The sequence below is a fragment of the Carcharhinus amblyrhynchos genome, chromosome 10 (genome assembly GCF_965287045.1).
Source record: "Carcharhinus amblyrhynchos chromosome 10, sCarAmb.v2.hapA, whole genome shotgun sequence".
NCBI lineage: Eukaryota > Metazoa > Chordata > Chondrichthyes > Carcharhiniformes > Carcharhinidae > Carcharhinus > Carcharhinus amblyrhynchos.
The window spans coordinates 93,722,982-93,745,698 of record NC_137333.1 but is presented as its reverse complement, the minus strand read 5'-3'; the positions used below and the strand labels follow the sequence as shown (position 1 = coordinate 93,745,698).

Below are 22,717 nucleotides of genomic sequence, written 5' to 3'. Positions count from 1 at the left end.
GATAATTTCAGAATAAATTTGAGTGAAGGAATATGAAATGATATCCTTCCCAATTAAATGAACCAAATGTGTTCATCAAAATTAGTGTTAAAGAGACCTTTACATTGTACTAACTGAATTAATTAGCAATAATTTCCCATTCAGTTCTTGCATGAACACTAAATGGCTTGATAAACAATTGTTCTTTGATAATTCAGGTACCAGATTTTGCACTGATTTTCTTTCCCCCTCTTTAGTCCAGTTTAAGAGCATGTTTATTTTTTGTCCAGCTTTTGAATTTACATGCAAAAATATTGGTTGCCCTTTTTTTTACAGTTATATCCCAGTCTGTTCAGATTTTTAATTTGGGTTCAGCAATTAAAATATTTTGCAATTAACTGTACCCATTAAGGATAAAGGGATTGTGCGGTGTTTGAAAATGTAAACTTTTGGTGTTTTTTTCACTTTTTCTTTGAACTTTCACCCTGTAATAAAATGAAGTTAGTGAGGGGAAGAAAAAGCATCAAGCGCTGCATGTGCTTAAATTTAATATAAAGTAACTTGTCTTTAAGAGCACAATTTCAACTTTGGTGAGTGAGTTAATGGATAGCTACAATGGAATGGATTTATTATTGTCACATGTATTAACATACAGTGAAAAGTATTGTTTCTTGCGCTCTATACAGACAAAGCGTACCGTTCACAGAGAAGGTAACGAGAGAGTGCAGAATATAGTGTTATAGTCATAGCTAGTGTGTAGAGAAAGATCAACTTAATGCACGGTGAGTTCATTCAAATGTCTGACAGCAGCAGGGAAGAAGCTGTTCTTGAGTCAGATGGCATGGGACTTCAGACTTTTGTATTTTTTTGCTGACAGAAGAAGGTGGAAGAAAAAATGTCTGAGGTGCGTGGGGTCTTTGATTATGCTCGCTGCTTTGCCAAGGCAGCGGGAAGTGTAGAGTCTGTGAATGGGAAGCTGGTTTGTGTGATGGATTGTGCTACATTCAAGACCTATTGTAGTTCCTTACGGTCTTGGGCAGAGCAGGAGCCATACCAAGCTGTGAAACAACCAGAAAGAATGCTTTCCATGCAGCATCTATAAAAGTTGGTGTGAGTTGTAGCTGATACGCCAAATTTTCTTGGTCTTCTGAGAAAGTAGATGGTGGGCTTTCTTAATTATAGTGTTGGCACGGGAGGACCAGGGCAGGTTGTTGGTGATCTGGAAACTTAAAAACTTGAATCTCTCGACCCTTTTTACTTTGTCCTACAGTGAAAAGTCTTGTTTCTTGTGTGCTATATAGACAGAGCATACCGGTCATAGAGAAGAAAACAAGAGAGTGCGGAATGTAGTGTAACAGATGCTTCTGTTTTGGCTGTAATGTTCTATTCTGTTTTTTGTTTTGACTGTAGGAGTACTGCTCCCTGAACTGGTGGTTTGTGTCATGCTGCTGCTCACTAAAAACGCTGGACTGATGCAGGAAGCCGGCGCTATCCCTCTGCTGGCTGGATTGCTGGAACATTTAGACAGGTTTAACCAACTGGCGCCCGGCAAAGAAAGGGACGATAACGACGATTTAGCATGGCCTGGAATAATGGGTAGGTCAACTTAACGTAAAATAATGGACAAACTTGGCTTTAAAGCGATTGGCAAAAGAGCCACAGGTGACATGAGGAACAGCATTAACAAGTGGCCAAGGTCTGGAATGCACTGCTTGAGTGTTGGTGGGGCAGATCCATTTGTGGCTTTCAAAGGGAATTGAATAATTATCTGAAGAGGAAACATTTTTGGGGCCGTGGTGGTAGGATGGGACGAAGACTGAGTTGCTCTCACAGAGAAACCAACATAGACTTGAGGGGCGAACTGACCATTACTTGTGCTGTAACTGTTCCACGATTCTAAAAAAAATACTTGAATTGAAGTCAAGTTGTCTGTCTTTTAAAATTTAATTGTAATCTAGAGATTTTTTAAATTGAATCATAAATTTTTGTAATGTATGGTTTTGCAGGTTCATTCTTCACAAATCACAGCTCGCGGAATAATGAGGAGGTTACTCTAATTAGGAAAGCTGATCTTGAGAATCATAATAAAGATGGTGGCTTTTGGACAGTTATTGATGCAAAGGTTTATGACATCAAAGATTTCCAGACACAATCATTGAGTGGGAGCAGCATTCTCGGTGAGATTAATTTATAATATTTCAAAAAGAATTTCCCTGATTCCAGTGAATGTGACAAGTTAGTTCACTCTGATTTGATTCAACCAGATCTGAAACACACAATTTAGTGTTATCATTCCGTGTTATCATCCAGACAAAGTTATTACACTAGAAAAAGTTATTGTAGGATGAAGTTATTACACCAGGGGTAGCAGTATTTATATGGATGGGCCAGAAATTGAACTAGATAAACCATATAAATACAGTGGCCTCCAGAGCAAGTCAAAGGCTAGGAACACTGCAGTGACTCACTTTCTGACACTCCAAAGCCCTGTCCTCCACCAACAAGGCATAAGTCAGGAGTGTGATGGAATACTCTCCACTTGCCTGGATGAGTGCAGTTCCAACAACACTCAATACCATCCAGGAAAAGCAGTGATTGCTAACCTTTCCACAAACATTCAATCCCTTCACCACTGACGGATAGTGGCAGTCGTTTGTGCCACCTACAAGATGCACTGTAGGAGTTCACCAATGTTCCTTTGGCAGCACCTTCCAAATAAATGACCATTTACCATCTGGAAGTATAAGGGAATGTCACCTGGAGGTTCCACTCCAAGTCACTCACCATCCAGATTTGGAAATACACCGCCTTTCCTTCATTGTCAATGGGTCACTATTCTAGAATTCCTTCCCTAACAGAATTTTGAGTTTACCTACTCCTCCAACTCCAGCTGTTCAATAAAACAGCCCACCACCACCTTCGAAAGGGCAACAAGGGATGGACAATAAATGCTGACCTGGCCAGCGACACCCGCATCCCATAAATTAATAATAAAAGAAATTTCAAGCTCCACATTCCTCACTAGTCTCTTCTGACATGTACCATAAACACAAATCTAGACGTATTACATATACAGAAATGTTAACCATACTGAACCTTTTCTAGAGCCTGATGGATCTTTTGCTGCTCAAAACAATCTAAAGAACCAGTCTATAAATGTTTCTTAACCATAACTTGATGAGTGCTTTGAACAAAAGATGCTTCTTTTGCCTTCCCCTGGATTTTAGGCAGGCAGCACAGCAATATTATTGTTGGCTGCTCAGCTAGACATTAATTTGTGTTGTTATGATCAGGTGTGAGGCAGTGAACCGTCTCCTTTTGATTCTGTTCCTTAGACAGTGACGAGTTTCAATGGAGCTTTCAATTACAGGAAATGCCTCTCCCTTCACATTCCCCTGAGGGTGATTTGTTTGTTCTTTTCTTTCAACTTGGAAGGCAGCCTTGCATTTTTAACTTGTCTGTTCTGTTTCATTTCAAATTGCAAAACTCCTGGTCAGTTGAAAGTTTGAAAATCTTATTTTAGTAATTAGAAGGGTGTAGCTGTGTGGCAGTGTTCAAACTTTAGACTTATCATTCAGGCTAGGTTATAACACCAAGAGTAGCGGAATCAACAAACTCTTCACTGATTCACTCACCCTGGTACACCCAGCACCCTGGCATCTCCACATCATTACACCCAGCAGTAACATACTGCTGCTCAACCTGGCCTAGGAGCTACTGCAAGCACGCTGTAGATCTTCATTCCTCGGAAATTATGAGGAGATTTTTCTGGAGCATTGAGACCAGTACAGCTCAAGTCGCTCCCTGTGTTAGCACACTTTGAATTTCCTGATGTTTATAGGGGAAACTTCGAAGAACACCACTAGCTGGCAATTAGCCCAGTGCCCTCATTGATGCACAATGGAGGGGAGGGGTGGGGTTGGGGGGGCGGGGGTTGCTGGGGACTCATATGTGATCTGAATACAACAAATTGATTGCCGCCTCATGCCAGTGGTGGGTTGAGGGCACAGAATTTGGAGTAATGGCAAAAGTCAGTTTCCCGCCAGCGGAATTTTGTTCTCCTGACTTTCATGGAGGTTGAAAGGCTGACCTATGTTGGGAAAAACATTTGCATCTCGTGAGTGTGCATTAAAAGGCCAACTCATCAGAATTTGGTTCTTCCTGCTCATTAAGTGCCCTACCAGAGGATAATTAGAATGCTGTGTTTCCCAACCGTATATGTGTGACGTTTGCTGGGCAGGTTTCACTTCGTCAGCTACTTGGAGGTATGTAGATGCTTCTCATGCCCATCTTGAACAATGTTGCTGCGAGACTTTGGGTGCTTGTTTCACAAGCAGCACCAAGACTGGGCATGGGAAGCAAGACTGGCTTGGAGAAGGAAGATTTATGCTGGACTGGGAATGGGTGGTGGACCATGGGAGTTATGGGGGAGGTGGTGGGTGGTTTGGGGGACAGACTGAGGCGTAGGTAGAGGTGGAACACAGAAGAGAAGGGGGAAGAGGGAGGCACAAAAGGGGGCAGAGTGGAGGTAGTGGTGGTCAAGAGGCAGAGTGGTGTAGTGAGACACTGTCCTGGGGCAAGAATTATAAAACTGTCCAAAGAGGAGTCATGGATCGCCCTGGAGCTAAGGCCATGCTATTGTGGGCAGTTATAACACATTATCCTGGGATTGAAGTTAAGGGCAGTTATAACAGATTGTCTTGGGACTCAAGCCGTACTATAACAGGTTGTCCTGGGGCTGAGGCCATGCTACTAGGAGAGATGGAGCAGATTGCCCTTGAGCTGTGCAGGACATATTAGGGGGCTGTGGATGGCATGCATGTATTGCACAGGGTAAGGCCTCCCTGGTCACTGACGGTCATGCACAGTGTGGTGCGTAGAGTGTGGTCAGTGAATCAAGGCATTTGGTACTGAGGGCTGGGATCAGTACTGAGAAGCAGAGGGCATAGAACATTGATGGGATGTATCTGCACTTAGCACATGGACAAATTCAAAGTCATAAGGGGTGTGGTCGAGTTTCTTGGTATGGGTCTCTGAAAATGAGGGTGCAAGTCACCTTGGAAAGGGAAGATCAACGAATGACTTGGGGACATCAACATTGAAGAGAATGGGAAGGGAGCAAAGATATCCACGTGCACTGTAATGGGGTCAAGGTTGAATACTTACAGGAGGGATGAGAGTTAGGAGGTTGTGACTGGAGGAAGATGGGAGGAAGCTAGTGGATGACAGGGTGGTCGGAAGGTATTGGTTGTGCTCAAGTTTGCCTTCAGACAGTAACAATGCAATTGAAAAAATTTATGAGAGATGGATCGTAAGTTGAGGGAGGAGTTGTCGACTACAAGTTGGGCTGATTAAAGGAGCACCCTAATAATTATCCGCTTGATATTGAGAACGAGGCCGAACTGGGTACTGTTTTCGTCAGTCAAACGTCCATTGAAGGAGTATTGCACCTTCACCCATGGTGTACATTCATACAACAATGCATTAAGGTTTGGGGCTAGTTTTGGGCTGGTCTGATTGGATACTCCCCTCTGACAAATAGGGAGAAAGATCAAACAACAGCAGGACCATTCCTGCTGGACAGAAGCTACATGTGCACTCCTAGCCTCAATGCTCTCACTTTAATGGTCTTGGCTGTAATAACAAAACTGTCCAAGCAGCTGGTGAAGTAATGACTATTTACTTACAGGAAGAGAAGATTATTTGCAAGAAATATTTACAGCAAAACAACAGCAAAATCTTAACTATTAGGACCTGCTTGTTCAGGCCCCATTTGTGTGTTTTAGAACCCACTCTCCAGCTCCAAATCAAGCACTCTGCTGCCTCATTGGCTGGGGGATATTTGAGATTTGCCTAAACCTCAGATGCGATGGTCATTTGAACTCAGAGGTCACTGTGACATCCTTCCTTCTTCAGGCCCTCTACTAATCTAAAGACCTTGATGTCAGTATCTCAGTCTATCAGGGGACTTCTGTTTGCATTGAGGGCAACAGAGTATCAGAATTTCTCTTGGGGTTGTCTTGCTCCAACCAGCCTCTCCATTGGCTTCTATTGGTACAGGGGTATCCAGTACTGTTATTGCTTTGGCTTCTGTGCAAGTTCATGATGGCCTGGTTGGAGATCTCAATGTTTTGGTCAGTAATGACGCTGGGCATATTTACGGTTGGCAATGCCACTGGTTGTGGTGGAGGCTCCTTTTTTTCAAATTGCCAAAATGTTTCCTCAGAATCTTGCCCTAGTCTCTCCCCTCAAATAGTACTCGTCCAGTCTTTGCAATGACAATTCCTGAGATTCAGCTAGGATTGCTCCCAAAGTTTCTCGTGAAAACTTAATCTTTGACCTGAAGTGAGAGCACTGCCTTCAAGGAGCCATGGTTTGTTTTTATGGGTACCTTGCCTAAACTGCACCCTGACTGCCAAATTTGGAGAAATGAGGCTTAGTCTTGTATACAACTGACCACCCATTAGTAGTTCTGCCGGGGCTATTCCCATCATCAAATGAGGGATGATTCTGTAGGCTAATAAAAATCGTGCGATCTTGGTATCCATGGACGCCGGTGACTGCTTTTTCATTCTGGATTTGGAAGCACACGTAGCTCGTTCCGCTAAACCGTTTGATGATGGGTGGTATGGCGTTGTTTTGATGTGCTTAATACCATGAAAAAGCATGAATTTCTGAAGCTCCGTGCTGGCAAAAGCCATACCATTATCTGAAACCAGGACCTCTGGTACTCCGTGATGTAATTTTACAAGAGATAAGAGTGGATTTCATCTGGTATCCATTCATCCTTTTACCAATAAAATAAATTTAGAACCCATGAAAGGATCTAAAAAAATCTGTGTACTGTCCCCCAAGTCCTACTTGCCCATTTGATGGGTGCAGAGGGGCAGTGGTGGTAAACTTCATTCTCCTTGACATTGGCTATGTTGTTTGACTGTTTGTTATGTCCGTGTTGATGCCAGGCCACCGCAAATAACTTTTTGCCAACATTTTAACTTTTGAAATGGTCGGATGGGCACTATGCTGTTCCTCTATTTATAAGCACCTTCCTGGATTGGGAGCGTCTCGTCATGATCCACAGAGGATTACACCATACTCGCAGCTTAGTTCATTTTTTTGAGCCAAGACTTCATAGCTTCTGAAGTTTGACAACAAAACTTCCTGTTTGGTATCATGGCTTGATTTCTGATATTTCAGAGTCTCTTTGTGTCCAAGTCCTGATCTGTTTTGTAGATATGGGCAGTTCTTCCAAGAAATTCAAAGTCATTACGACGACTGTGGTACTGGTGGGGGAGTTGAATTTATGGGCAGTGGTAGGCAGCTTAAAGCTTCGGCGTTGTCTATCCAGGCTCCAAGTCCATGATCCAAGGTGTATTCGTATGCCAAGAGCAATAAGGCCCAATGTTGCATTTGGGTATGGGAATGAGTTGCTTTATCATCTTTGAATAACCATAATAATGGTTTATGGTCCGCCACAGGGCAGCAGTGTGGCACAGTGTTTGGCATTGCTACCTCACAGTGCCAGGGATCTGGGTTTGATTTCTGGCTTGAGTCACTGTATGTTCTCCTCATAATTGCATGGGTTTCTCCGGATGTGTGAAAGATGTGCGAGTTAGGCGCTTTTGGCCATGCTAAATACTCCCTCAGTATACCCAAACAGGTGCCAGAGTGTGGCAACTAGGGGATTTTCACAGTAACTTTGTTGCAGTGTTAATATAACCCTACTTGTGACACTAATAAATAAACTTAAAACTTCAAAAAGAAAACATTTGTGAAATGCCCTGTATGTACATATTGGTGAAATTTTCTGATGCCAAAAGTGACTGCTAATCATTTTTTGATTTGGGGATACCCCTCTTCTGCTTTGGAGATGGTCTTTGACATGTAAGCTAATGGTCTGTCTATTCCTTTCTTCCTTCAACTTGTGGGAATGTATGGCTCCAATTCCAAATGGAAATGTGTCACGGGTAAGGATAGGCTCTTTATAGGGATAAAATAAACCAGTAGACTCATTGACAGAAGTTGTTGCTTCACCTGATTAGAAACCTCATTTTGAGACACCTTTCAAAACAACCTTTGGTATTTCTTCCATAAGATGTGCAGAGGTACTAACAAGCTGGCTAAATTTGGAATGAATTTACCGTAAGCAGGGTGGATTTTAGCTCTGCAGTATTCCTGGGAGCAGGTGCTTTACTTATGGCTTTCAAGTTTTCTTCTAAGGGGCGCAATTCTTTTGCGTCGACTTTGTAACCCAAGGAGGTCACCTCATTGGCCTGAGAAGTACAATATTTCTGATACACTCCAGCATTCGTGAACCCTTTTAAATACCACCTCCAAGTTGGCTTAAGTGTTCCTCCTCCTTAGAACCAGTGATCAGCGCATCATCTAAATAAATTGCAACTCTGGATAATCATGATAAATTTTCCATTGCTCACTGAAAAATTGTGCAGGTCATTGATACTGCAAATAGTGACCAGATATACTTGTACAAGCCCTTGTAAGTGTTAATAATACACCTTCAGAATGACTCTTCTAATTCATATTGTGAGTAAGCATAGATCCTCAATTTTGATTATGGGATATCTAATTTGGACACTTGATTGATAGTTAACTTGTAATCCCTGCAATTGTGGACCTGTTTGCCCGGTTTGATGACGGGAATGATAGGTGTGGCCTATTATGCAAACTGCACCATCTTAAGATGCCCAGATCTTCAAGGTGTTTAAGTTGTGGTTCCGCCTTTTCCTACATGGAATAAAGGTCTGGTCTTGCTCGGAAGTACTTCAACATGGCTTTCAGGATCTGTGTGTATCTTAGCCTGGAATCCCTTTATTTTTTCTAGTTCTTGGAAAACATTGGGATATTGTTGGATGACTTTGCAACACTCAACTTGAATATACCATCCAGTTTAGCAACTGGAATCTGTTCCTCTACATTTGGCTTGGTCCTTGTCTAAATACAGCAATAAGTAGGAACTGGATGTACAGCTTTCTGGGAGCTACCGGAGCCACCATGGTTCCCTTGATTTTAAGTGCCTCCCCTGCGTAAGAAACTAGCCTGGCTGCAGTATTTTGCAACCTCAGTGGTTGGATACCATCCTGTAAGTTATGAGTTTGTTTTCTGATGACAGTTGCCAAAGCCCCGGTATCCGTTTTCATTTTCAAAGGACGTCCATTCACTAGCAATACCAAAGTCAATGCGGTTCAGTGTCAAGACATTATGCTCAGGTGACTGGCACTCCTGTGGAGTGATGCTGGTTTTTGTCTCTTTCCTGAACTACTGCTACATTTATGCCTTAGGTGTCCTGAAACACACTTCATCCCGAAACGTGCCCTTCCCTGGGACGTAGTTAACCCCACATCTGAAACTGGCTTCCCGGCTTGGAGATGGAGGGCGAGCCTTCAAGGGGAACACGCAATGATATCTCAAATGCTAGGAGGAATGGCAAATACAGGCTGCTGACAGCACTGCCTGCTTGAGGGCTTTGATGCAAATAAAGAAAAGGGCCTGTTGCTGTTTGGACAGTCCAGAGAAGGCTGTTCCCCAGAGGAACAAGAGTCAACAGGGCTCAGGAAGACCCAGATGAGAAAGGACCAAGTCCACAAAGAGACTTGGTTTGACCAAGGGTCTCACTCATGGAGATGATGAAAAACAGTGTTGCAGATACCTTCATTTGTCTTGGGATGTGGTAGCTCATTTGGCATATCTACCATGAGGGACACATGCTGCAAACTGGGAGGGCATTCAATGGCGATTGCATTTAAGGCTACTGCTGGACTCAACTGTCCTGCCTGTGGATCCTTCCAGAGTTCATGTGGGGATTTCTGCAGAATTTTACAATTGCTGACACATCACATAAAGGAGGTGACTGATGCCCTTTCTAATAAAGTTCACCATTATTTCCAGTTCCACATGGATGAAGTAAACTAGGCTGCCAGCTCAGTGGGATTCACAGCAGTCTCAAATTCCTCAAAGTGCAGTGCACCATCGACTGCGCTTAAGGGGCTTTTAAGAGGTCCTAGCAGCAGCTGCCGAGATTTTTTAATAGGAAAAGTAAAGTTTATTTATGAGTCACTAGTAAGGCTTACATTAACACTGCCATCAAGTTACTGTTTAATTCCCCTAATCACCACAGTACGACACCTGTTTGGGTCAATGTACCTAACCAGCACATCTTTCAGAATGTGGGAGGAAATTGGAGCACCCAGAGGAAACCCATGCAGAAATGCGGAGAACGCACACACACACTGACCCAAGCTGGGAATCGAACCTGGGTCCCTGGCGCCATGAAGCAGCAGTGCTAAGCACTGTGTTACCATGCTGCGAGAGATTTCACTCTCTCAAAGACCAGCTCAGTTGCGATTTCAGATAGCAGATCGTGCCTGTTTGTGATAGGTACCCAGGGAGCTCTTAAGTCACTCACAGGCGCCACAGATCTTTGAGAGCTCTCAGTTAAGACGATTGGCTCCTTGGTGATAAGAGGTACGCCCTAAAATCATGGCTAATAATGCCATTCGTCGTCCAGAATGTATCTGGGAGGAGAGATACAATACTCCACATTTAGCAACAAGGTCCTTAATAGGGCAGACTATTAGCCTCCTTAAAGATGTTTCAGATGGCTGGACCAATCAGCTGGGGTGCTCCATTACTCACCTTGGAGGGTGTCCTGCTTCATCAGTGTTGCGTCCTGCACAAACTAGGGCGATGGGGGTGTTTCCAGAGGAACACATGGAGCAGCCAAATGTCTCCTTGGACAAGGAGGATGTTGAAGGTGCTGAATTTGCAGAGGGCAAGAATTCAGCCAAGCCACATGAGAATGCTATTACACATGAATGTTGTGAAAGATGTACCCATGACATATTTACTAGATTCTGGAAGGAGCAAGTTGAAAATAAGTTGATTCAAGTGCAGTTCTCCTCGTGCGTTGATGCCGGGGAGGCAACTTGTTATAAAAAGTCATCAATCTGAAAGTGATAAGAGGAATGATAAATCACTTTGAACCGTAAGAATGGGGGCATCCTTGGAAGGCTGGGGAGTATCTGGCCACTATATAATGGGGTAAGCATTTCATTAGCGCACATCCTTAAGCACCACACACTGACATCAGATAACACAGTAAACAATTGCTGCTCTACTCTATTTCTTCATCCCAACTACAAAGAAGGCACCAGTGGAATATTTCCATTCCCCACACTAGCCATTCTTTATAATTGTGTGTATGACTGAGAATTATAGCAGAGAATTATAACCTTTCTGCTATAGACCCATATTCAGTGGAGAATTAGTGGATACTGTCAAACTTACTGACTTTGTAGGTGTCTGCTAATGCTATTTGTATACTGGTGTAAAATGGTAATGCCCAATTACAGTGTCTGTTTGCAATGCTATTGGTAGCTAATAAGCTCCAAACAAGCTCATGCAGAGTGTAATATATTGATTTTTTTTAATGTTGTCAAGCACCCAATGATTGGGAAAGGACAAGTGAGAAATTAGCCTGATTTATATGTATGGAATATTGATTAACTGAGCTGCAGGGCAGCATGGTGGTGCTGTAGATAGCACTGCTGCCTCAAAGTGTCAGGGACCCGGGTTCAATTCCAGCCTTGGTTTACTGTGCAAACTCTGCAGAGACATTCTCTTCGTATCTGTGTCGGTTTCCTCCAGGTGCTGCCGTTTCCTCCCACACTCCAAAGATGTGCAGGTTAGGTGGATTGGCTGCGCTAAATTGCTCCTGGGCATCCCTAGATGTGTAGGTTATGTGGATTAGCCGTGGTAAATGTGTGGAGTTACAGGAATAAAGCAGAGGGGATGACCTGTGTGGGATATTGTGTTGGAGAATCGATGCAGACTTGATGGATCAAATGGCCTCTTTCTGCATTGTAGGGATGCTATGGTTCTAGTTGGTGGTTCAGTAAAATTGTGTCATTATGGTCAGGGAGGAAAAGGAACAAGTCTCCCATCAGACAGTCTAACTGACAGAGTGTTCTAACTCTGCTTATGTAGTTTTGCTTTAACAACTTTGTCACCCGTGTCCTATTTCTTCAAAGGAAAATTCTTATCAATGTCTTTAATTTCTTATGATTCTTAATTTAAACTACACTAAAATTTGTGGCCACTTTTACTAATGTACCACTATTGACTTTTTTTTCTTTTCGTTTTTGCCTGGGACAGGTACTGTTTAATTTACATGTCGACCAGATTACTTGCCTACTTTTGGGCATGTAAGTATAGGAATTTTGAACCCATGTAATGAGATCTGCCTGCCAGTATTCCTTGTTTGTATTGTTGAGTCGTGGAAGATTCCCACTTTTTAGGTGTGGAGATATTAATGGTATATGTCTTCCCCACTTCATATTTGCCTCATCTTTGCTGATAAGAGCGTGTTTGATTGCACTGATGGGTAAGTAGGTGGCCAGCGACCTTGTGGCTAGAGGTGGTTGTTTTGAGACTGTAACCCTTAGGAAGGGGAAGAAGTGCTCAAAATTTGTCTCTATTTTGTATTAATTGAGACACAAACAATGCAATCGATCCCAATTGTGAAGAGGCTGACAAACTAAATTGAGTATCCATTCACCCAAAGGACCCGTCCCAGATAAATGAGCTTGCTTTGTTAATCTAGACAAAGCCAACAGGGTTAGTATTTTAGAAGTATGCTTGTTACTGGTAGAATGTTTCTTCATTTTAAATGGTGGTGATAACAGGGTACTTTTGCTTTCAGCTCAGTTTGCTGGGGAAGATCCAGTGGTTGCATTGGAAGCTGCTCTCCAGTTTGAAGATACTCGTGAATCAATGCAAGCATTTTGTGTTGGCCAATATGTGGAGGTACAGAAACATTTTTAAAGCTGTGCTAAGATCTATTCCGTTGTTGCATCAGTATTTTAATGAATAGGTTAATTGTCCTTGATTTCCATTTTTAAGAAAGTTTCTATTACATAATATGCCACTTTGTAATGTAAGCAAAGTCATTAAAACATTTAATCGTACTTCGGATTGAGTAAATTTTTTAAATCTATTCAATAGCTTTTTAATCTCTTTCCTTGTCTCTCCAATATAGCCGGATCAAGAAGTGGTCACCACACCTGACCTTGGCAGCTTGTCTTCACCTCTGATTGACACAGAAAGGAATCTCGGTCTCCTCCTAGGATTACATGCATCGTATTTGGGAATGAGTACTCCTTTGTCATCTCTGGAGGTCGAATGTGGCAGTTAGTATGCTGACAATACATAATACACAAAAGCCCTTACTCTCGTAATACTTTGAGGATCGCTGATGTTTCTGTGTCAAAAGCATAAAAATGATTTAACTCTGCTATTGGTAATGTCTCCTTCTCTGGTGGAACATTGGCCCACGTCACGTGACTTAAAATATTCTGTCTTGAGTCTTACAAATTTGGCTCTTCAAAACATAAGCTTCGTAATTTTGAGATTGCACTCTTCTGCAGTTTGGGCCTCACTGTATAGTTTCTACTTTTTTTTTGTATGTGAATGTCAGGTGGGTACCTTTCTGCTTAACTGTAAAAAGGGCGGCACAGTGGTTAGCACTGCTGCCTCACAGCATCAGGGACCTGTGTTCAATTCCCAGCCTGGGGCACTGTCTGTGTGGAGTCTGCACGTTCTCCCTGCGTCTGCATGGGTTTCCTCCAGGTGTTTCAGTTTCCTCCCACAATCTGAAAGACGTTCCAGTGAAGTGGGTTGACCCAAATGGGCGCCAGAGTGTGGCGACTAGGGGAATTTCACAGTGACTTCGCTGTAGTGTTAATGTAAGCCTTACTTATGACAAATAAACTTTTACCGTTAAACTTTAAAAGAGTAAGTTGCAGAACCAATGATGATCAATTGAAGTATAAAGACATTGTGGCATTTAGCGAGGCTTGCTTAGTTTGCCCTATTTAAATGGAATCTCCTGCTGACTATGGAACTAGATTGACCAGATGGCCTTGCAGCATCTGTGACTGCCATTATGCTGATCAAAGGACACATGTGAAATTGAGGGTTGCAAAAAGAAACTACAGATGGGTTTTCAGCTATTTTTGAAAGTTGAGAGAAATACAGCACTTATCAGGTTAAGCTTGCATTACTGCTTGAAAGAGCTCATCAAGCTCTCCTATTAATGCAAAAATTTGCAGTTATTTGTAGCATTAATACAATTTTTATATTTAACAGAGTGGCTGCAGTCTTCCCTTTTCTCTGGTGGCTTGCAGACAAGCCAGATTCATTACAGCTACAATGAGGAGAAAGATGAGGACCATTGCAGCTCCACCACCACTCCAGACAAGGCCAAACTCTATGTACGAAATTTAACCCTCGGTGATCACACGCAGCCCTTCCTGCAGGCGATTGCAGACAACAACATTCAAGACCATAATGTAAAGGTGCGTGTTTCAAACAAAGGCATGGTTAAAAAAACCCTACTCTGCCTATTGCTGCTTTTAACCAAGATTTAAAATAGTTAACCTGTACTTTCTACAATTTAACATTAAGATTTGGTATTAATTTGCACAGAAGTTCTTGTGTGGATGAAAGGACAGCTGCAGTACAAATTTCAAAGCTGTGGTTGGACAGGAGAAATCGTGATTTGAGTTGATTGCTTGTCTTGTGTGACGAGGGCTGACCACTTGCTTCAGCATGAGTTGATTTAAACTGAACTTAAAGTAATTGTAGAATCAATTCGAGAAACTGCCCTGATTAAGGCATCAATTTACTGCTGCTCACTGTGGTTGTGACAGCTGATACTGATGTGCCTGAAATTCTGGGTACATCTTGATGAGCGCCCACCCATGAGCAGGTGTAATTGATGTAAATTGCTCTCCTGACCTGGGGATGTGACTGGGATATTTGCTTGGGCAAATTGTTTTCTCTGGTGCAAAAGCCAATCAACCCACTTGCTAGTGGGATGTTATACGTTGTTATCTTGGTGGATACCAAGTAGAAACTCTAGGCCGCTGTGTATGTAAAGGTTGCTTACAAATTTATGGATGCTCCTGTGAAATTGAGCCTGCTTTGAATATCATGTGTTGAATGATGTAATTTGCTTTCTTAAGTGCTCTAAGTACCCTACTTAGATGGGAGTTAACTTACACTGCTGTGTATTACTGACATGATTTATTAATTCATGGAATGTGAGCGTTGCTGACAAGAACAGTGCTTATTGCCCATCCCTGATTGTCCTGGAGAAGGTACCTTCTTGAATGCAGCTGAGTGACTCGAAAGTTCATTCGGAAGGCAGTTGAAAGTCAACCACATCATTATGGATCTGGAGTCTTATAAGGGCCTGACCACACAGATTTCCTCTCTTGCGCTACGTTAGTGAGCCAGATTTTCTTTGATCTGGCATTTTCATAACCACCATGAAAACTCAGCAGATCTGGCAGCATCTAGGGAGAGGGAAATAATTATTTTTAGTCCAATCTGATTCTTCTACCACTTTTCAGTTGTGAAGAAATGTAAAATAAAAGCAAAATACTACAAATGATGGAATCTGAAGCAAAAACAGAAAATGTTGGAAAAGCTCAGCGGGCCTGACAGCTTCTGTGGAGAGGAAATAGAGCCAACGTTTCGAGTCTAGATGACCCTTCGTTAGAGTGTAGAAATGTGATGAGTTTGATGCGATGTGGAGCATTTGTCTATGTCAAAGGTGCTATGTGAATGCATGTTGGTGGTCGTGCTGCTGCTTATTTCCAACAGATCTTTGTGAACGAGATGGCTCTCATACTCTAAAGGCATCTAGTTGATATTTTGGACGTGGGATTAGGGGAAGAATGTATTCAGCCAGTCCACCTTTTTTGAAAAGAGAAACCAAGTATTTTAAAAATTTATTCCCAGGGTGTGGGCTTTGCTGGCATGGTAAACCCACAATGCTGTTAGGGAGGAAGTTCCAGTGACACTGAAGGAACATATTTCCAAGACAGGGTGGTTGGGTGGCTTGGACGTGAAGCTTCAATGGTGGTTTTCCCCAGGCACCTGCTGCCCCTTGTCCTTTGAGATGGGGAGTGGTCATGGGCTTGGAAGGTGCTGTTTAAGGAGCCTTGGTGAATCCCTGCAGTACATTCTCCCTTATTGCTGTAGATTCCCCTTTATTGGAGATGATCGTTGCCTGACACTTATGTGGTCACATATGTTACTTGGCACTGTCAGCTTGAAGGTTGTATTGGTCTTGCTGCATTTGGAAATGGACTGCTTTAGTATCTGAGGATTTGCAAATGGTGCTGAACATTGTGAAGTCTGCAGCAAATGTCCCCACTTCTGACCTAATGAAGGAAGGAAGCAGCTGAAGATGATTGGGCCTCAGACACGACCCTGAGGAGCTCCTGCAGTGATTCTTGGAGCTGAGATAATTCACCTCGAATAACCTCAACCATCTTCCTTGGTGCAGGTGTGATCCCAACCAGCGGAGAGTTCCCCCTGGTTCCTGTTGACTACAGTTTTGCTAGGGCTTCTTGATGCCACATTATCAAATGCTGCCTTGTTGTCAAGGGTGATCACTCTCACCTAACATCTAGATTTCAGCTCATTTGTCCTTGTTTGGGCCAAGACTATAATGAGGTCAGGAGTTGAGTGATCCTGGGGGAAGCCAAGCTGAGCAGTGAACAGATTATTGCTAAGCAAGTGCCACTTGATAGTGCTGTTGATGACTTCTTCCATAGCTTTGCTGATGATCAGGAATCAACAGATGAGGTAGTAATTGACCTGGTTGGAATTGTCCTGCTTTGTGTGTACAGGACACAACTGGGCAATTTTCCACATTGCCGGGTAGATACCAGTGTTGTAATGTACTGGAACAGCTTGGCTCAGGGCGAAGTAAACTCTGGAGCACAAAGTGTTAGTGCTGTTGCTGGAATATTGTCAGGCCCCATAGCTGTTGCAATATCCAGTGTCTTCAGCTGCTTCTTGCTGTCGTGTTGAATGAATCAAATTGGCTGAAGCCTGGCATCTGTGATGTTGGGGACCTCTGGAGGAAGATGAGATGGATCATCTACTTGGCGCTTCTGGCTGAAGATTGTTGCAAGTGCCCTCTCTTTTGCACTTATGTGTTGGACTCCCCCATGAATGAGGATGGGGATATTTGTGGAACCTTCTGCTCCGGGGAGCCACATTATAGAGGTTGAAACTTTAATTTTCCCTTTAAAAAAGAGTATAAGATCTAACTCTTGTTTGCTCAAACAAATTAGAAACTTCTTCTAATCATAGAATATCATAGGAATGGCTTTGCTGAACTTTTTGGTTTGGAATGGAATTTTGTGCACTATTCTATAAATCATCTTTTTGTTTAATACCACAGTTCCTGTATTATTTTGTTTATATTGACTTGCTTATGTTCGATTGGCAGGATTTCTTGTGCCAAATAGAGCGCTATTGCAAGCAGTGTCACCTGACTACACCGATCACTTTCCCTCCTGAGCATCCTGTGGAAGACGTAGGGCGATTGCTGTTGTGCTGTCTCCTGAAGCACCAGGATTTAGGTTAGACCCTTTTGCTAACTCTGAAACTTCTGTTCCTGAAAATAGCATTAGTTTTAATAATTTGTATGCATATGCTTAACCTCTGAGTCTTAAAAACCAATGTCAGAATCATTTTTTTGCAGGTGGCAGGCATTTTTACGTCTGAATAGATCTCATATTCCAATCTTTTAACCCTTATTATTTACGTTAAACACCTAGAGCTTTCAAAGCACTTTTCACTTATTATTGTCTGCTATTTGAGACTGTAGCACAATGTTCTTATTGATTTGTAATTATGCCATTTCTTCCCATCCATGTGGTCCTTTTATTAATGTCATTGGCTTGTATGCCACATGTATTAGCATATAGTGAAAAGTATTGTTTCTTGCACGTTATACAGACAAAACATACAGTTCATCGAGAACGAAGTGAGAGTGCAGTGTAGTGTTACAATCATAGCTAGGATGTAGAGATAGATGAACTTAATGCAAGGTAAGTCCATTCAAAAGTCTGACAACAGCAGGAGAGAAGCTGTTCCTGAGTCGGTTGGTACGTGATCTCAGACTTTTGTAACCTTTTCCCAATGGAAGAAAGAATGTCTGGGGTGCATGGGGTCCTTAATTATGTTGGCTGCTTTGCTGAGGCAGCGGGAAGTGTGGACAGAGTCAATGGATGGGAGGGGGCCCGGTTTGCGTGATGGATTGGGCTACATTCACGATCTGTGAGGCAACAGTGCCACAGTGGCATAGTGCTAGCCCCTGTGCCAACATACCACCCTGTGCCGCTCCATTTAGTGAGGAGGCTTGCCAAAGGATACAGCAGGATATAAATCAACTGGAAATCTGGGCCTAAAGATGGCAGATGGAATTTAACCTGGACAAATGTGAGGTGATGCAATTTGGAAGGTCTACTGCAGAAAGTATACAGTAAATGATAAAGCCCTTAGAAATATTAGCATATAGAGGAATCTAGGCATGCAGACCCAAAGTTCCCTGAAGGTGGCAATTCAGGTGGACAAAGTGGTCAGGAAAGCATATGGCATGCTGACCTTCATTGGTCGGGGTGTTGAGTATAGGAATTGGAAAATCATATTTCAGCTGTAAAAGACTTTGGTTAGGCTGCAATGGGAGAATTGTGTACGATTCTAGTCACCACATTAACAGAAGGATGTTGATGTGTTGGGAAGGGTGCAGAAGAGATTTACCAGGATGTTGCCTGGTTTGGAGAATGTGGATTATGAAGAAAGATTTAGATTGGTGTTGTGAGGCAGCAGTTCCAACCACCGTGCCACCCCGCAGGAGTAGTTGGGAGGGCGCTGGTGTGGGCTGGGCAAACCTGGTCAGTTTAAAAAGCTGCATGGACGGAGCTCTGTGAGTATATTATTTCATTTTCAGAATGCTCTAAAAATGTCTGTTTTAGGAGAGAAAAGATAAAAAGCAAATGCAGAGATTGGGAAATGTAAATTAAATTACAGTATAATGCCTGCTAAATTTTAAATGATGGACCGCTATTGTACAGTGAATCTTGCGCTCAAATAACCAGATGGTTGATGAAAAAAAATTATTTAATTCGTTTTTTAGAGAGGGGTGGTAGTGGCTGTTTGAATGTAGGATGTAAGTTTTGTTAGAATCCCAGCTGATAGCTCTGGATCGATAAAGGCCAGCATGCCATACGCTTTCTTGACCGCCTTGTCTGCCTGAGTTATCACCTTCAGAGAACTTTGGATCTGCATGCCTAGATTCCTTTGTATGCTAATACTTCTGAGGGCTGTACCATTTACTGTATACTTTCTTTCTGCAATAGACCTCCCAAATTGCATCACCTCACATTTGTCACATTCGTGGCATGGTGGCACAGTGGTTAGAGATCCCAGAGCTCAGTAGGTCGTAACTTTTATTTTTTTGTTCAGAGACATAGGTGAACAGAGTTGCTGGACTGCTGATTAACTTTTAACAAAAGAACGATTAACTGTAGTACGTTACTCCTTCATTCCAATGACCCCTTCACAGATACACACAGATCCAAAAGGATTACAAAAGTTACAAAATATTTTATGCTCTATTGTTCTCAGTAAGTACACAATCCATGTAAACCAATAGGCGACGTGTGGCCAAACACACTTGGAAAGGTGCCACTCCAACTTCTGTGTATTTCTCATCAAATCGCCTCTGATGCCTCTACCACTGTTGCTCATTGTTCTGATTGGAACTCTGACTTCCACACGAGTGGAAGAACATATCTAGAAATCTTGTCCCACGTAAGTCTTTCTCTCAGATGCCTTCACCAAAGGTCCGCATCCAGGATTTCAACCTCTTTCCTCTGCTCTGAATTGCCACATGCATTCAAGCTTTCATAAAAGCTTTCATGTACCCAACTAGGCCAACAGAACACCACTGCTTCACAGGCTGTATTAAGGTGTCACCAACCTAAGGATTGCTTCAGATGTTTGGTTTCTCACTAGCCAGCCTTGCCAGGTCTTCGTCATGCAGCTCTGTCTTTAACTGGGAGCTCTTTTCTGCCTTTGTCTTCAAGTTTAGTGAACAATACCTTGTTTCAATTGTGATTCTTTGTCCCTCTGACTTCAGTATCCCTGGAACTTTTCTTTTCATCCCCTTGTTTCTAGAACTATTTATTCTTTAGCTATGGGACTTGCTTTCTGCTCCTTACTCCATTGTCTTGCCTATGCTGGCATATTTTTGAGAGCTGCTTTCTTCTCCAGATACGCGGTTCGAACTGAACCACCCCTTTTCAGTGCTTCTCAGTTTGGATCCTTGGTTGCTAAGCAACATTTAGTTTCTTTTATCTCTATAATTGTTTTTGCATCATAGATCTTTGATTACAACGCAAGCACAGTTTAAAGTGAAACAAAAACCCACAAACGGGCAGGTACCTTTGTTTAACATGAAGCTTGCTAAAGTTTGACCCTTTTCTTACCACACAAAGCACAAAAACACAAATTTACTTAAACTTTTACCTTTATTCCCAATGCCCACAGATATAAATATCCATTATTTAAGCTAGTTTCCTGACCGTTTGATATGTTCCCCGTGACCTTGGAGTTGCTGATCGCAACCATGTTCCTGTTAGGCATTGAATGAAACCTCCTGTTACAGAATGACTTCACCCTCTGGCTGAAATCTAATGTGCTTTTCTTCCCTATATTTTCTTGATGCAGGCCATGCAGCTTTGTCTGTTATTAATCAAAGTGCCCTAGGAGTGGAGCAAGGAAAGCTTAGGGTTTTACCGAAATCAGTGGGTGATGTTTGTCGAGTGGTATATCAAGCCAAATGCTCTTTAATAAAGGTGAATAATATATTTTATATACATTTATAAGCCACTTCTTTAATACTTTCAGTGTTGCTTTGAAGTTGCCATCCTGTTGGCCATGTTATTTATTGCAATCTGATTGATTTGTTGTACATTTAAAACCTAGACCCACCAAGAGCAAGGACGCTCGTACAAAGAGGTGTGCGCGCCAGTAATTGAACGTCTGCGATTTTTGTTCAATGAGCTGCGGCCTGCTGTCAGTAATGACCTATCTATTATGTCAAAGCTGAAACTACTAAGCTCATCGCCACGGTGGCGTAAAATTACCCAGAAAATCATCCGTGAACGGAGAAGGATGAGAGGTAACTCTGAAGGTGCCAAGGGCCATGGGGAGAGTGCAGGGGTATGGTTTTGAGATGGAGGATCAGCCATCAGGGCTAGGCCTTTCAGCCGACTTGAAGGGCTGAATGGCCTAGCCCTGCACGTATTTTCTATGTTCTTCTGCAAAAGTAATGATTATCCCTCTTGGAAGATGGATAAATAAAACATACAGAAGGCCCGCATGAAGTCTGCTTATTTGCACTTGTATATCGTGCGTGTGTGTATGCTTTGTTTTTTAACATAATATGCATGCACAAAATATAGTTGTAAAATAAAAGGCAAACATTTAATCAAAATATGATGAAAATAAACTTTATTGAAGTAATGTTTAGGAGGAAAATTTCAGTTTTTCAGAAAGGGAACCGCAGTTAACTTCATGGCAATATCTTTGTTAATATTAACTTTAACCATTAATTTTTAAAAATATTTTTGTATAGCTTCAAGTTCTTCATTGAGAATCAAACATTTAATCACTTATTAGTTTTCCCACAAAAAGTACTATGTTGAAAATTGGATTTAAACATTCCACTTTTAGACAAATGACTGCAAAGAATACCATGAAATAACTACAGAATTGATTTGGTTTAGTAAAATATTAACAATATTTTGTCTTTTAATGTCACCTTAACCTTCTGGGTGACAGAGGAAGTAAATGCAATCAGTTGACCCATATTGACCCTGTAGATTTTTTTAGTGATGCAAGCTTAGTGATTTAATTGATAGGCTAGGTTGTGCAAGTAAGCAGGACTCCTTAATCCCGACTAAACTAGTAAACTAGTTTACAATTTACTAGTTAGCTAATGGTTAGCACCAGGGACCTGGGTTCGATTCCCAACTTGGGTCACTGTCTGTGTGGAGTTTGCACGTTCTCCCTGTGTCTGTGTGAGTTCCCTCCTAGTGCTCCAGTTTCCTCCCACAGTCCAAAGATGTACAGATTAGGTTCATTGGACATTAAAATTAACCCTTAGCATCCCTGGATGAGATAAGTTAGAGGGATTCTAACTAAGTGTAAGAGTAACTAAGCAGGGGTAGGGCCTTGGTGGGATTGTTGTCAGTGCAGACTTGATGGGCCGAATAACCTCCTTCTACACTGTAGGGTTTCTATGATTCAGTGAATACCTAATACTCCATGATAGCATCGGTTGAAACTAAGGTGCAGATAGTCGAGTTCACTGCTACAATTCTGCCACCAAAAACCTGGCTCAAGAATTTTCATGATTTGCACATTTGAATTAATATTGCTTGATGTTTGTATTAATTTTTTATGCAGAAGTATTGCATTCATGAGTCTTGTTATATTTGACTTGTAATTTTAAAACAAAATTGCACATCTTTAGCCCACATTGAATATTTATGATGATGATTGCGAATGTGCTTCAGTTTCTTTATGTTCTGATGCACCCTGGCTTTTTGTTTGTGTATTTTTAAAATAAACTTGGTCCCTTTTATGGAAAGTGACCTGTGGTCTCTCCTCTGAGTCTGTTCTTGGTGCTGACTATGTGGCTACTCTTCACAGTTCCAAAGAAGTCTGAATCTGCTGATGTGGAAGAGTCCAAAATTGAAAACAGTGAGAGTGATATGGAAGATTCTTGTGTTGTGCCACTTAGTCCTGGAGGTGTGGATAAAAAAACCATGCCAGTGAAATCAAAGGT

The 22,717-nt window shown here is 42.1% G+C and overlaps 1 protein-coding gene across 10 annotated transcripts in view; it reads left to right on the top strand.

Annotated features, from left to right (window-relative positions):
• herc2 (HECT and RLD domain containing E3 ubiquitin protein ligase 2) overlaps nt 1-22,717 on the top strand; it is a 225,243-nt gene that overhangs the window by 79,400 nt on the left and 123,126 nt on the right. For all 10 annotated transcript variants that reach the window (XM_080197615.1, XM_080197614.1, XM_080197610.1 and 7 more), the window contains exons 22-30: nt 1,390-1,575; nt 1,986-2,156; nt 12,698-12,801; nt 13,034-13,184; nt 14,143-14,351; nt 17,306-17,438; nt 20,593-20,720; nt 20,851-21,046; nt 22,582-22,715. In XM_080197615.1, the coding sequence (XP_080053741.1) occupies nt 1,390-1,575; nt 1,986-2,156; nt 12,698-12,801; nt 13,034-13,184; nt 14,143-14,351; nt 17,306-17,438; nt 20,593-20,720; nt 20,851-21,046; nt 22,582-22,715 (1,412 nt within the window). The remainder of the gene's footprint in view (nt 1-1,389; nt 1,576-1,985; nt 2,157-12,697; nt 12,802-13,033; nt 13,185-14,142; nt 14,352-17,305; nt 17,439-20,592; nt 20,721-20,850; nt 21,047-22,581; nt 22,716-22,717) is intronic.